This window comes from Oncorhynchus kisutch, linkage group LG17, assembly GCF_002021735.2.
Source record: "Oncorhynchus kisutch isolate 150728-3 linkage group LG17, Okis_V2, whole genome shotgun sequence".
NCBI lineage: Eukaryota > Metazoa > Chordata > Actinopteri > Salmoniformes > Salmonidae > Oncorhynchus > Oncorhynchus kisutch.
The window spans coordinates 77297391-77313452 of NC_034190.2; the positions used below are offsets into that span (position 1 = coordinate 77297391).

At 45.5% G+C, this 16062-nt stretch overlaps 1 protein-coding gene across 2 annotated transcripts in view; it reads right to left on the reverse strand.

Annotated features, from left to right (window-relative positions):
- LOC109907080 (disco-interacting protein 2 homolog B-A) overlaps positions 1–16062 on the reverse strand; it is an 88760-nt gene that overhangs the window by 6898 nt on the left and 65800 nt on the right. Inside the window, exons 18-35 of one of the 2 annotated variants that reach the window (XM_031794669.1) lie at positions 13246–13382; positions 12340–12420; positions 12021–12148; positions 11527–11641; positions 8931–9132; positions 8723–8835; positions 7371–7451; positions 7036–7159; positions 6736–6857; positions 6461–6572; positions 5376–5485; positions 4629–4759; positions 4278–4446; positions 3951–4121; positions 3742–3803; positions 3572–3629; positions 2951–3025; positions 330–504 (exon numbers count right to left, since the gene is read on the reverse strand). In XM_031794669.1, coding sequence (XP_031650529.1) covers positions 330–504; positions 2951–3025; positions 3572–3629; positions 3742–3803; positions 3951–4121; positions 4278–4446; positions 4629–4759; positions 5376–5485; positions 6461–6572; positions 6736–6857; positions 7036–7159; positions 7371–7451; positions 8723–8835; positions 8931–9132; positions 11527–11641; positions 12021–12148; positions 12340–12420; positions 13246–13382 — 2166 coding nt within the window. Of the gene's footprint in view, positions 1–329; positions 505–2950; positions 3026–3571; positions 3630–3741; positions 3804–3950; positions 4122–4277; positions 4447–4628; positions 4760–5375; positions 5486–6460; positions 6573–6735; positions 6858–7035; positions 7160–7370; positions 7452–8722; positions 8836–8930; positions 9133–9185; positions 9279–11526; positions 11642–12020; positions 12149–12339; positions 12421–13245; positions 13383–16062 lie in introns of those variants that run through there. The other variant, XM_031794670.1, reaches the window with a different exon arrangement.

Here is a 16062-nt window from a genome sequence, read left to right on the forward strand (position 1 = left end):
GCACTTATTGATGAAGCCAGTGACTGATGTGGTGTACTCCTCAATGCCATCGGAAAGAATCACGGAACATATTCCAGTCTGTGATAGCAAAACAGTCCTGTAGTTTAGCATAGACCAAACTACCCCCTTTCAACCTGCATAAATTACATTTGGTGAGATGATCTTAAAACAGAATGGACATGCTTTGTATGACTAAGAACAAGTCTTCAGATTGGTTTGGTGTAGCAACAAGTGGGGGGTGAGAATGGCCACACCCCAAGAAAGATATGACTTGGGAGAGTCCATAACATGCTAAATGCTAGGATGGTTACATTAGAAGGGTCTCTAACCTCCGGTGGACCCCAGTAGCTCTGTCCTCTTGACAAAGCCCAGGTATCCCGTCCTGGCCCACAGGGTGTGGGGCTCCCCGAAGCTCAGCCTCGTGTTGAAGTGGTCCGCCTGCAAGCTCTCCTCTCCATAGATGGTGTAGTAGCCACTGGAACTGTGGGGACTCTGAACCCAGATCTAAACAGAGAGTGAGAGGGCTTCATCATCCTCTACATCAGGGATGGGAAACAGGTGGCCCTCCTTTTGAAGGCCATCTGATCAATTCCACACTAAAAACACACAGATAAAGATATATATATATATACACACACACACACACACAGTTGAAGTCGTTACTTCAGCCAAATACATTTAAACAATTATGTTTTTCACAATTCCTGACATTTAATCCTAGTAAACATTCTCTGTTTTAGGTCAGTTAGGATCACCACTTTATTTTAAGAATGTGAAATGTCAGAATAATAGTAGAGAGAATTATTTATTTCAGCTTTTATTTCTTTCATCACATTCCCAGTGGGTCAGAAGTTTACATACACTCAATTAGTATTTGGTAGCATTGCCTTTAAATTGTTTCACTTGGGTCAAACATTTTGGGTAGCCTTCTACAAGCTTCCCACAATAAGTTGGGTGAATTTTGGCCCATTACTCCTGACAGAGCTGGTGTAACTGAGTCAGGTTTGTAGGCCTCCTTGCTCGCACACGCTTTTCAGTTCTGCCCACACATTTTCTATAGGATTTAGGTCAGGGCTTTGTGATGGCCACTCCAATACCTTGACTTTGTTTCCCTTAAGCCATTTTGCCACAACTTTGGAAGTATGCTTGGGGTCGTGGTCCATTTGGAAGACCCATTTGTGACCAAGCTTTAAGTTCCTGACTGATGTCTTGAGATGTTGCTTCAATATATACATATTATTTTCCTGCCTCATGATGCCATCTATTTTGTGAAGTACACCAGTCCCTCCTGCAGCAAAGCACCCCCACAACATGATGTCTCCACGCCTGTGCTTCACAGTTGGGATGGTTTTCTTCAGCTTGCAAGCCTCCCCTTTTTCCTCCAAACATAACGATGGTCATTATGGCCAAACAGTTCTATTTTTGTTTCATCATACCAGAGGACATTTCTCCAAAAGTTCAATCTTTGTCCCCATGTGCAGTTGCAAAGTAGTCTGTCTTTTTATGGCGGTTTTGGAGCAGTGGCTTCTTCCTTGCCGAGCGGCCTTTCGGGTTATATCGATATAGGACTCGTTTTACTGTGGATATAGATACTTTTGTACCTGTTTCCATCTTCACAAGGTTCTTTGCTGTTGTTATGGGATTGATTTGCACTTTTTGCACCAAAGTACGTTCATCTCTAGGAGACAGAATGCGTCTCCTTCCTGAGCGGTATGATGGCTGCGTGGTCCCATGGTGTTTATACTTGCGTACTATTGTTTGTACAGATGAACGTGGCACCTTCAGCCGTTTGGAAATTGCTCCCGAGGATGAACCTGACTTGTGGAGGTATACAATTTTTTTCAGGTATTGGCTGATTTCTTTTGATTTTCCCATGATGTCAAGCAAAGAGGCACTGAGTTTGAAGGTAGGCCTTGAAATACATCCACAGGTACACCTCCAATTGACTCAAATTATGTAAATTAGCCTATGACATCATTTTCTGGAATTTTCCAAGCTGTTTAAAGGCACAGTCAACTTAGTGTATGTAAACTTCTGACCCACTGGAATTGTGATAGATTATTTCACTTAACTCAATGTGTCTAAACAATTGTTGGAAAAATTACTTGTGTCAAGCACAAAGTAGATGTCTTAACCGACTTGCCAAAACTATAGTTTGTTAACAAGAAATTTGTGGAGTGGTTGAAAAATGAGTTTTAATGACTCCAACCTAAGTGTATGTAAACTTCCGACTTCAACTGTATATATATATTTATTTATAAAAAATAATAAAATTAAAACTTAGTCTGGTCTCAATTTACTGTTGAGAATTAGAATAGTAGAATACACCAGGTGCAATTTCAAAATGTGGTTGTGCATCAGCAGTTTTTCCTCTTATGTCAGTGACGGTCAATTAACCCAAGTTCACTAACATCACTAACACTGGTTTGTGTCAAGAACTGCAACGCTGCTGGATATTTCACACTCAACAGTTTCCTGTGTGAATCAAGAATGGTCCACCACACAAAGGACATCCAGCCAACTTGACACAACTGTGGGAAGCATTGGAGTCAACATGAGCCAGCATCCCTGTAGAACGCTTACAACACCTTGTAGAGTCCATGCCCCGACAAATTGAGGCTGTTCTGAGGGTAAATGTGTGTGTGTGAGGAAGGTGTTCCTAATGTTTAGTATACTCAGTATATATAGTAACCAGGGGCTCTGAGCCCAGATCTGAATAACAGAAGAGATGGTCATTAAAACCAGCGAGGTAAGATAGAAAAATAAGTGATAGTGAAAGAGAAAGAAATATATTGACTAGGTCGTAGTAGAACAAGGTGATGGGGTTAAATTATTGTAGTAGAAGGAGAAGAAACTCTGAAGTCTTCGCTACAATACTCTCACAGCAAACCCCTTTCAACTTGACCATACACCCCCACCACCTGTTCCTCTGTGGTGTCTGCATACTCACCTCTCCTAGATGCGAGTCCCCCAACGGACCCCTGGTCTCTGGGTTCACGATGATCACCTTCACCCCTGGAAGAATCTGCAGACAGGGAGATCAGGTTTAGTAGACAACCCCATGGACACAAGAGTAAGTTTCATTGGAGAAGCAAGAGGTCAAAACACAGTCTAAAGGCGTCCACACACACAGGTTTGGTTTGCTCCCTGCAGAACTCTGCTAGGTGAAGCGACCGTCTGTGCTCTCATACTCCCTAAAGACCTTCGTTTCAAACACGAGAAAAAAGCAGCAACATCACTGTTGTTTATCCCTTTTCAGTCACCATGGCAACAACATAGCCAGAAACACATCCTCAAAATAGTCAGAATTCATCTAAGATAAATCATGTAATCTGTCATTTTGACGTTTTTGCAGAGAAGGTCCTAGACACACAATTGTACATCTAACTGAGATGTTTTACTTCAGATACCGAACTTCAACTTGCCTCAAGAAAATAAATGTGTGTGCACGAACAGCCAAGAAAAAAAACCCCACAAAAACATCACAAAATGTAATCATAATATATGCGCAAACAGTTTAGACTGGGAAGCCTACGGTAAAGGTTTAGTCATCTCAGTGCCATGTACTTACAGTGCCTGACTCCATGAGGGGAAGACTCTGTGGGGCTCCTCGCTCCACTAACCTCACCCTGGAAAACAGACAGACAGACTCCATTCTCTGCAATGTATTATACATGACCATGTGACCTGACCAGGAAAACCCTGGGTAAAACCTTAGTGATGTCCACTAGCTATCCTCACCTGTCATGGCGGAGGGACTTCATGTCTACATAGACGGTGGAGGGGTCGGGTCCAGCTGTACCCTGGCAGAGAAACAGAAAGGGAACTTCGTGATCTAAAAAGTCCAAATGAGTCACCATCATTGTTAAGATCCAGCTGTGTGTGCGTTTGCATGCATGCATCTTTTTTTGCGGCTCCCTGCATTTGTATGTGCGTGCGCTGGGGCCCACCTGCAAGCAGATGGCTAGGTTGACCCTGGATCCAAACGCTGTGCTGACAGCACGGGGGGAGAGGCCCAGGTCTTTAAACAGCTTGGAGAAGGACTGGGTCAGTGCCAGCCGGGGACGCTCCTCTGCTATCACCACACAGCTCCTCACACACGACAGGTTCACACCCCGCGCCTGCAGACACACAGGTTAATAATACACACAGGGTGGAGACTCCTAGACATTACACTTACCACCAGCCTCTTCTGGTGTGTATACAGGATACAGTTGACAGATGTTAGATTCTGGAACCAACACCTAGTGAGCGAGCTGTCTGTGCGTGTTCCTCACCTTGAGAGAGTCAGTCTGTGTGCCCAGGCCCTTGGTGCAGAGCTCCATGACAGAGTAGGAACAGAAGGTGTCTCTGATCTTGTACTGGCTCAGGGTGCTCAGCCACAGAGGTAAGGACAGCTCCAACTCCATAGGAGGGATCAGAATGGACTGGTGACCCGAGTACACACTACACACAATATTGGAACGTTCTCTAGTCATTACACAACGTAAAAAGCTGCTGTCACTTTTCTGCTCAATAGAGATCAGCCGCAGTGTCAACAACACTAGATCATAGAGCGACATAGGAGCGGCACAAGGATTATACAAAATGTAGGTGAAATCATGGCAGCCCAGCCGTGTGTCTCTTACCTGGAGAGGCACCACTGTACAAAGCCCAGACCGCAGTAGGGGTCCAGACAGATGGCTATTTGGCGTGAGGAGTAGAGCTCACACTGTAGCTTGATGGAGCGACACAGAGTACTGACCGCCGAGTGGGACATCTGACACACACACACACACACACCACAAAGAGACAGAGAGACGAGAGAGAGAAACCAGAGAGAGAGAGATCGAGAAACAAGACGAGAGAGAGAAACCAGAGAGCGAGAGATCGAGAAACAAGACGAGAGAGAAACCAGAGAGAGAGAGATCGAGAAACAAGACGAGAGAAACCAGAGAGAGAGAGATCGAGAAACAAGACGAGAGAAACCAGAGAGAGAGAGAGATCGAGAAACAAGACGAGAGAAACCAGAGAGAGAGAAACAAGACGAGAGAAACCAGAGAGAGAGAGAGAGAGAAACAAGACGAGAGAAACCAGAGAGAGAGAGATCGAGAAACAAGACGAGAGAAACCAGAGAGGGAGAGATAGAGAAACAAGACGAGAGAAACCAGAGAGAGAGAGATCGAGAAACAAGACGAGAGAAACCAGAGAGAGAGAGATCGAGAAACAAGACGAGAGAAACCAGAGAGGGAGAGATAGAGAAACAAGACGAGAGAAACCAGAGAGGGAGAGATAGAGAAACAAGACGAGAGAGAAAAAAAATGCCTTTTAATATGCAAAAGAATGGCTGTGGGATCATTTCTCCTGAGATGGACATGCTACAATAGTGCCCTTACCTTGACCCCGGTCAGCATTCCTGTGGTGGACACACTGAAGTCCAGGTAGGCCAGCATCTCTGCTGTGGGGGGCTTGTAGAGCTGGGGGGGCCGCCTCCTGGGGAGGTCATCTAGAAGGACACACAGAGAAGGTAAACACCCTATGTGGTTCTGGTCCCTGTATAGTGTATACTACCCTATGTGGTTCTGGTCCCTGTATAGTGTACACTACCCTATATGGTTCTGGTCCCTGTATAGTGTACACTACCCTATGTGGTTCTGGTCCCTGTATAGTGTACACTACCCTATGTGGTTCTGGTCCCTGTATAGTGTACACTACCCTATGTGGTTCTGGTCCCTGTATAGTATACACTACCCTATGTGGTTCTGGTCCCTGTATAGTATACACTACCCTATGTGGTTATGGTCCCTGTATAGTATACACTACCCTATGTGGTTCTGGTCCCTGTATAGTATACACTACCCTATGTGGTTCTGGTCCCTGTATAGTATACACTACCCTATGTGGTTCTGGTCCCTGTATAGTATACACTACCCTATGTGGTTCTGGTCCCTGTATAGTGTACACTACCCTATGTGGCTCTGGTCCCTGTATAGTATACACTACCCTATGTGGTTCTGGTCCCTGTATAGTATACACTACCCTATGTGGTTCTGGTCCCTGTATAGTGTACACTACCCTATGTGGTTCTGGTCCCTGTATAGTATACACTACCCTATGTGGTTCTGGTCCCTGTATAGTATACACTACCCTATGTGGTTCTGGTCCCTGTATAGTGTACACTACCCTATGTGGTTCTGGTCCCTGTATAGTGTACACTACCCTATGTGGCTCTGGTCCCTGTATAGTGTACACTACCCTATGTGGCTCTGGTCCCTGTATAGTGTACACTACCCTATGTGGCTCTGGTCCCTGTATAGTGTACACTACCCTATGTGGCTCTGGTCCCTGTATAGTGTACACTACCCTATGTGGCTCTGGTCCCTGTATAGTGTACACTACCTTATGTGGTTCTGGTCCTAAGTAGCCCCCTATCATGTGAAAATAGCGTGTCTTGGGAGTCATCTTGGATTTGCCACAGTACCTGTGTCTATGATAGTGGGCCAGGTCTTGACGTTGACACTGGCAGCAGCCTCTCTGGACCGGAGGATCCTCATAAGGGGCTGGGTGGTTAGGATACAGGCAGCTTTACTCACCTGCAACACACACACAGACAGGAATTTGATCCCTCCCCACCAAAGATCATTTCAGCAGTTACTAAAGTTTTCATAATATATACAAACGTGTATTTGTACTGAGGCATAACATCTTTCATGAAGCGGTTATGTGAAAACGTCTTCGTGGCTTTAGTTGACTCACGTCGATGATCATGCGGACGGTGGGCAGGGTAGCAGCCAGGTTCTGGGGGTGAGGGGGCCGCACTGTTACAGGGATCAACCCAGCATACAGACAGCCATAGAAGGCAGCTATCAGATCAATGCCTGGTGTGAGAGAGAGGGAGGGAGGGAGTAAGAAGGGTGGGGAAGGGGACCGAGAGAGAGGGAGAGAAGAGGGGAGGACTGTTAACAATAGCATTTAACTAAGGCAGAGATTGTATATGTGAGGATGGACAGTATCAGCAGCCTCGTGTGAAGTGTGTGTGTAGGTCATTCAACCCACCAGGGGGGTATAGCAGCACTACGTTGTCCCCAGTGTTGAGGCCTCCTCTCTCCATCAGGGCTGAGGTTATCTTCTCTGCTCTCTTGTGCAGCTGAACACACGTGGCTGTGCACACTGCTGCCCCCTGGAGGACAGAGGTGGTAAGAGACACTGTACAGGTGCAATTTACAGGAAGGCCTAGCAAGTGTGACCAACCTCTGCACAACACAAGACTGTATTCGCCCACTCAGCTAAAGCCTAGGCCAGAGGCATTAGCTAGGGGAGCCAACGCAACCTCCACAATCACATGTTAAATAGTAAAAATGGGAACATCTCAAGAGGTGTGACCATCCAACCTTAGCGTTGAGCAGCACATACAGGACGTGGTCAGGGTCACTCTGGGCTCTCCACTGTAGCGCTTCAGACAGGAACTGGTGCTGAAAGAGGGGAGAGTGTGGGTCAGGACTCTGAACTGGTGCTGAAAGAGGGGAGAGTGTGGGTCAGGACTCTGAACTGGTGCTGAAAGAGGGGAGAGTGTGGGTCAGGACTCTGAACTGGTGCTGAAAGAGGGGAGTGTGGGTCAGGACTCTGAACTGGTGCTGAAAGAGGGGAGTGTGGGTCAGGACTCTGAACTGGTGCTGAAAGAGGGGAGAGTGTGGGTCAGGACTGAACTGGTGCTGAAAGAGGAAGCCACCATTAAGGAGAGAAGAGAACCAAAGACTAGTGGACAGAAACAGGACGGTTGTGGAGGGAGAACAATAGCAGGCTTTAAGCACAGTAAAAACACACACGCGTATAGTGAGGTTCTGTGTGCTTCGCTGTGTGACTGCACAGCCCATTCCCTCATTCAACAGATGTACACCATTGATCTGCTCACGGTTACAGGGGGGGCACTCCATTGATCTGCTCACGGTTACAGGGGTGCACTCCATTGATCTGCTCACGGTTACAGGGGTGCACTCCATTGATCTGCTCACGGTTACAGGGGTGCACTCCATTGATCTGCTCACGGTTACAGGGGGGCACACCATTGATCTGCTCACGGTTACAGGGGTGCACTCCATTGATCTGCTCACGGTTACAGGGGGGGCACACCATTGATCTGCTCACGGGTACACCATTGATCTGCTCACGGGTACAGGGGTGCACACCATTGATCTGCCCACGGGTACAGGGGTACACACCATTGATCTGCTCACGGTTACAGGGGGGCACACCATTGATCTGCTCACGGTTACAGGGGTACACACCATTGATCTGCTCACGGTTACAGGGGTGCACTCCATTGATCTGCTCACGGTTACAGTGATGCAGACATAACACACAGTCACTGTCAAGCAGCACATCTGAGAGAAGCAGCCTTACTGGGGCAGGTATGTCTCCTAAACTCTTACCATCATGGTGGGCCACATACAGAGCTACATCGCCAGAGAGAAAGTAGAGACAGAACAACACTTCTGTTATACGTTTGTCATTAGGACTACGGTAAATAAGATGTAGAGACAGAACAACACTTCTGCTATACGTTTGTCATTAGGACTACGGTAAATAAGATGGTGATTGTTGGTAAAGCAGCTGTGCTCCATTCCTGGTGTTGGTGAGTATTGAAGACAGACTGTAGAGCTGGTACTGTAGTGTTTGTTTTCACACAGTAGGGCCGACACCTTGCTGGCTCAGCCCAGTACAGCTCAGCTCAGTGGGGTCTTACCTTCCTGACCAGACCCTCTTCCTCCACCACGCCCAGCTCTCTGCCTGCAGCCTGGGACATCCTGTTTCCTGCTACCAGGTTACCAACCATGATGGAGGCCGGGCCCACTCCAACTATAGTACGGAGAGGAGAGTTAGAGGTACACACCTACTACAGTGTCAAGTGTCACTGTGTCAGAGATATAGACAGTCATTATAGCCACACACACCTGGTTGTTTCTGCCGTGGTTTGGGCAGGTTGGTAACACAGGTGTGTGGACAGAGGAGGATGTTACAGGGGTGCAGGTTCCCCTCTAGGAAGTTCTGTTTGGTCTCAGAGATGTGGATCCCTCCCAGTGGTGTCTTGGGTAACGTGTTGGCTGGGACCAGGGCTAGGCAGTACAGACCCACCTGGTGGATACTGTCTATAGCCTGTCGAGGAAAACACATGATATACTATTTATGTGATGCCAGTACTGTATGCACTGTTGATCGGTATGCTACCTATAACAGGGTAACGTGTTGGCTGGGACCAGGGCTGGGCAGTACTGACCCACCTGGTGGATACTGTCTATAGCCTATAGTAGACAGAACACACGTCATAGGGCCGGCTTACTGTTAAATCGGTGGCGTAAAGTACTTAAGTAAAAATACTTTAAAGTATTACTTAAGTAGTTTTTGGGGTCTCTCTACTTTGACTACTTTTACTTTACTACATTCCTAAAGAAAAGAATGTACTTTTTACTCAATACATTTTCCCTGACACCCAAAAGTACTCGTTACATTTTGACAGGAAAATGGTCCAATTCACACAGTTATCAAGAGAACATCCCTGGTTGTCCCTACTGCCTCTGATCTGGCTGACTCACTAAACAGAGAACATCCCTGGTTGTCCCTACTGCCTCTGATCTGGTGGACTCACTAAACAGAGAACATCCCTGGTCATCGATACTGCCTCTGATCTGGCTGACTCACTAAACAGAGAACATCCCTGGTTGTCCCTACTGCCTCTGATCTGGTGGACTCACTAAACAGAGAACATCCCTGGTTGTCCCTACTGCCTCTGATCTGGAGGACTCACTAAACAGAGAACATCCCTGGTTGTCCCTACTGCCTCTGATCTGGAGGACTCACTAAACAGAGAACATCCCTGGTTGTCCCTACTGCCTCTGATCTGGAGGACTCACTAAACAGAGAACATCCATGTTCATCCCTACTGCCTCTGATCTGGTGGACTCACTAAACAGAGAACATCCCTGGTTGTCCCTACTGCCTCTGATCTGGCTGACTCACTAAACAGAGAACATCCCTGGTCATCCCTACTGCCTCTGATCTGGCTGACTCACTAAACAGAGAACATCCCTGGTCATCCCTACTGCCTCTGATCTGGCTGACTCACTAAACAGAGAACATCCCTGGTCATCCCTACTGCCTCTGATCTGGCTGACTCACTAAACAGAGAACATCCCTGGTTGTCCCTACTGCCTCTGATCTGGAGGACTCACTAAACAGAGAACATCCCTGGTTGTCCCTACTGCCTCTGATCTGGCTGACTCACTAAACAGAGAACATCCCTGGTTGTCCCTACTGCCTCTGATCTGGCTGACTCACTAAACAGAGAACATCCCTGGTTGTCCCTACTGCCTCTGATCTGGCTGACTCACTAAACAGAGAACATCCCTGGTTGTCCCTACTGCCTCTGATCTGGCTGACTCACTAAACAGAGAACATCCCTGGTTGTCCCTACTGCCTCTGATCTGGTGGACTCACTAAACACAAACACTTTGTTTGTAAATGGTGTCTGAGTGTTGGAGTTTGCCCCTGACTATCTGTCTGGTTTGCTAATTATAAGGAATTTGAAATGGTTTATACTTGTACCTTTGTTACTTAAGTATACTTTAGCATTCCATTTACTTTAGATACTTTAGTACATTTAAAACCAAATACTTTTACTGAAGTAGTATTTTACTGGGTAACTTTCACTTTTACTTGAGTCATTTTCTATTAAGTTATCTTAACTTTTACTCAAGTATGACAATTGAGTACTTTTCCCACCACTGCTGTTAATGTACTGTCGCCTAGATGTACTTCTACTACTAACTTAAAGCTGCAATATGTAACTTTTTGGGCGACCCAACCAAATTCACATAGAAATGTGAGTTATAGATCTGTCATTCTCATTGAAAGCAAGTCTAACTATTATGTGCGCTATTTCTATGCTTCTGTTTTATAGTTTCGTTTTGGAGTTGTTGTTTTTTTACTTCAAAAAGTTGAAAATACAATATTTTTGGTAATAGAAAATATATTTCACATCTGTTTATATGGTACAGTGATTATCTACACTATACTAGCGTGTTTTGCCACAAACTGAAATTGGTCAAACTAGTAGAGTTTCAGCAACCAGGAAATGGCGGAGCGATTTCTGCATATTGCACCTTTAACCTAAAAAGTGCACACTGATAGATAACTAGAAAGAAACATATGGAGATTGATTATAAAGCTGTGGTTTTTTTATATTTTATTTGACCTTTATTTAACCAGGAAAGTCAGTGAAGAACAAAATCTTATTTTCAATGACGGCCTGGGAACAGTGGGTTAACTGCCTGTTCAGGGGCAGAACGACAGATTTGTACCTTGTCAGCTCAGGGGTTTGAACTTGCAACCTTCCGGTTACCAGTCCAACACTCTAACCACTAGGCTACCCAGTTTGACAAGTGAAGATAGATAATACTAGGTACCTGTGATAGATATGAGACAATACGTATTATATCTTTAGTACGGAGGTAGATAGATTTATAGAGGAGAGAACACACATAAAACAAGTACCTGTAGTACTCTGCTCATCCACTGGAAGCTGTCCTCTTCACTGGCATCTGGTCTTTGTTCTGCTACAATCACTATCCTCTCATCATAGAACACGGTCACTGAGAACACGGCGATCCTACACCAGGGAGAGAGTCAGTCAGCAATAACACACAACCCACAATAACAACCTACTCTCACACTAGAGACCATCGTCACAGAGCACACAGTGATCCTCCTCCGGGAGAGGGATAAGACAGCACGGCACACTCTCACGCCTTAAGACCTCAGCGAAACAACACAGCAGAATGACTGTGGCACTCACCTGTTTTGACACGCTCAACAGCCAAAGCACTCTCACACCTTACCAACACAGCAAAACACACCGGAAGGACTGCGCTCCTGACACACTTACCTCCCCGTGTAGACAGTTTTGACACGCTCCACAGCCAAAGCACTCTCACACCTTAGCAACACAGCAAAACACACCAGAAGGACTGCGCTCCTGACACACTCACCTCCCCCTGTAGACAGTTTTGACAGGCTCCACGGCCAGGGCTGTGGCCACCAAGTCATCAGCATTGTGTCGTCTACCACTGACCGTCAGGAGCCCCTCATTCTTCCCCACTACAAACACCAGACTTCCCTGAGGAGTTAGAGAGGGAAATAGCAGAAGGTCACAAAGCAATGTCACCATTTATTTTCATTCTCTAGACATCAACAGACACGCCAAAACTCTATTCTACATTTACATGTTTTGTTGATATAAAGTCATTGTGCATAGCTATAGACTGAATAGGTTAGGTAGGGCCTGAAACGACTGTCTTTCTATCTTACCGGCCCTACGAAGCCCAGCAGGCCAGTCCTAGTGAAGGGGATGTCTCCTATCGGAGCTCCAGTCTGGTTCACAGGAATCACCTGCAGAGACAGAGGGACACACTTTCAGTTATGGAGATTACTGCATAATGTATTACATCATGATCATCCTTTCAACCAATCACAACAACACGTTTAACTGTCAACACAACTCCTCAACTCAGGTTAGAGAGATCAGCGTTGCAAAGGGAGGGTATAGAATGAGAAAGCTGTAAAACATTACCCTAAAAATAAAACATCAACTGAGTGAATACCATTGGTGTTTAATATGAGGGTTTCTACATGAAATGTCCTTTATATATATTTATAGAAAACATTTTACACACTTTATTTGACTATGTCAATATATATTTGTTCTCAATGTTTTAGAGTCAAACTGGTGGCAGCTGTAAAAAAAAAAAAAAAAAATGAATAATTGGAAGAGTTCATTGAAAATGATGCAAATTTTTTATTAGGATATTTTCTCTTGAACCATGTGGTCTATCCACTAGGAACTCATGGACAATATGGACATGGATAAAATCAAATAAATGAATACTATAATAGGAATATAAACATTATTCCAGTATAAATTACCAAAAGGTACCATAGATGTTCAATACATTTTCTGTTGTTAATTAGAAAAATTACCAAAGATTCAGGTAACTTCTGTAAATTAAATGGTTGCTTGGCAACCCTAATTAGTAATAGAGACCATAGGTAACCATGACCACTGAATAATACAGTTGGGGTAGAGCTTTTAGAATTGTAATGCTCTGACAGAGGAGTCATGTTCTTAGGTTGATGGCTACATCCCAGTGTCAGTAGCACTACACTGAACAGAAATGCAGAAACTTGAGAGGGTTCAGTAAACAGTCCTCTCCTCACCTCGAAGGTGTTCTTGGTGACTCCAGGTAGACCGTAGTACAAGGTTCCTCCAGCCCTGGAGTTCAGCACTATCTCTCCGATCTCGTCAGTCTTACAGAGCTGTGGAGGCCCGTCTGGCTTCACAATACACATCAGAGCTGAAACACAAGACACTATGACATTAGGGCTAAAACACACATACTGTACATTAGAAACCAACTCCCAAAAGCATCTTTGGGTCCATGAAAAGTGCTGTATAAAAACAGCAGGGGGGGGGTGACTACTAAGTTAAATAGAATTGTTTTAAGAAGGTAAACCCAAGGATAATTTTTGCTATTTGATTTTGAAGACCACTAGAAGTATTAAAAAATAAATAAATTTGATGAACATTTTTATTTGGCCTTTTATTTAGCCAAATAAGTTTGTTCTGAAGTGTCAATCGTATATCTGAGAGATATAAGATCAGGAAAAAAAAAAAAAAATTCAAATATGTAATTACCCCTTATTTTTTGTCACTAAACAGTCTCCATATACTGTATACCGGGGGAACTTCAGACGAGTCTTGTGAGGCCCGTGGACGTCCTACAGCCAAACAACCGACATGTATGTATTTTGAGAGTCTCACCTTTGCACAGACACCGCTCTAGCTCGGTCACCTTTCACCGCAGATGCGGAAGTGTCACATAGGCAGATGCGGTGGAATGACATCTCAAGCTTAAACGGATGGATTTTTAACGGGGATTTTGTTATTATGCGAATTTGATTTCTGTAGGGGGAGTGGACATCGATCTTAAGGGGTTATAAAGAAATGACTAAAATGGTGAGCAAAGTAGAATTAACACCAGGGAAGTGACATTGACAAGACACAGTTAAACCACCACGGTTAAAGTCAGTCAGTGATGAACAGAAAACAGAAAGAGTGAGGTGTTGTGGTGTGTTATAGAGTGGTGTGTTATAGTGGTGTGGTATAGTGGTGTGGTATAGAGTGGTGTGGTATAGAGTGGTGTGGTATAAAGTGGTGTGGTATAGTGGTGTGGTATAGTGGTGTGGTATGGTGGTGTGTTAGAGTGGTGTGGTATAGTGGTGTGGTGTGGGTGTGGTATAGAGTGGTGTGGTATAGTGGTGTGGTGTGATATAGAGTGGTGTGGTTCTGGTGGTGTGGTATGGTGGTGTGGTATAGAGTGGTGTGGTATAGAGTGGTGTAGTATAGTGGTGTGGTATAGTGGTGTGGTGTGATATAGAGTGGTGTGGTTCTGGTGGTGTGGTATGGTGGTGTGGTATAGAGTGGTGTGGTATAGAGTGGTGTAGTATAGTGGTGTGGTATAGTGGTGTGGTGTGATATAGAGTGGTGTGGTATAGTATAGTGGTGTGCTGTGGTATGGTGGTGTGGTATGGTATGGTATAGAGTGGTATGGTATAGAGTGGTGTGGTATAGAGTGGTACAGTGGTGTGGTATAGTGGTGTGGTATAGAGTGGTGTGGTATAGTATAGTGGTGTGGTATAGTGGTGTAGTATGGTGGTGTGGGTGTGTTGTAGTGGTGTGTTATAGTAAAGTGTGTTATAGTGAGATATGTTATAGTGGTGTGTTATAGTGGTGTGTTATGGTAAGATATGTTATAGTGGTGTGGGGTGTGTTATTGTGGTGTGGTATAGTGGTGCGTTATGAGGTGAGGTGTGTCATAGTGAGTTGTGTTATAGTGAGGTGAGGTGTGTTATAGTGAGATTAGGTGTGTTATAGTGAGGTGGGGTGTTTTTAAAATTTATTTTACCTTTATTTAACTAGGCAAGTCAGTTAAGAACAAATTCTTATTTTCAATGATGGCCTAGGAACAGTGGGTTAACTGCCTGTTCAGGGGCAGAACGACAGATTTGTACCTTGTCAGCTCGGGGTTTGAAATTGCAACCTTCCGGTTTCTAGTCCAACGCTCTAACCACTAGGCTACCCTGCCGCCCCGTGTGTTATAGTGGTGTGTTATAGTGAGGGGTGTCATAGTGAGGGGTATCAGTGAGTTGTGTCAGTGAGGGGTGTCATAGTGAGGTGTGTCATAGTGAGGTGTGTCATAGTGAGGTGTGTCATAGTGAGGTGTGTCATAGTGAGGGGTGGCGTGTCATAGTGGGGTGTCATAGTGAGGTGGAGTGTGGCATAGTGAGGGGTGGCATAGTGAGGGGTGGCATAGTGAGGGGTGGCATAGTGAGGGGTGGCATAGTGAGGCGTGGCATAGTGAGGGGTGGCATAGTGAGGCGTGGCATAGTGAGGCGTGGCATAGTGAGGGGTGGCAGTGAGGTGTGTCAGTGAGGGGTGTTATTGTGAGGTGTGTCATAGTGAGGTGGGGTGTGTCATAGTGAGGCGTGTTATAGTGAGTTGTGTTATAGTGAGGGGTGTCATAGTGAGGTGGGTTGTGTCATAGTGAGTTGTGTCATAGTGAGGTGGGGTGTGTCATAGTGAGGTGGGGTGTGTCATAGTGGGGTGTGTCAGTGAGGTGTGGCATAGTGAGGGGTGGCAGTAAGGGGTGTCATAGTGAGGTGTGGCATAGTGAGGTGGGGTGTGTCATAGTGAGGTGGGGTGTGTCATAGTGAGGGGTGTCATAGTGAGGGGTATCATAGTGAGGTGGGGTGTGTCATAGTGAGGGGTATCAGTGAGGGGTGTCATAGTGAGGGGTGTCATAGTGAGGTGGGGTGTGTCATAGTGAGGTGAGGGGTGTCATAGTGAGGTGGGGTGTGTCATAGTGAGGTGAGGGGTGTCATAGTGAGGTGTCATAGTGAGGTGTCATAATGAGGTGGGGTGTGTCATAGTGAGGTGTGTCATAGTGAGGTTATATTGTAGCTTAGTGAGTGGTG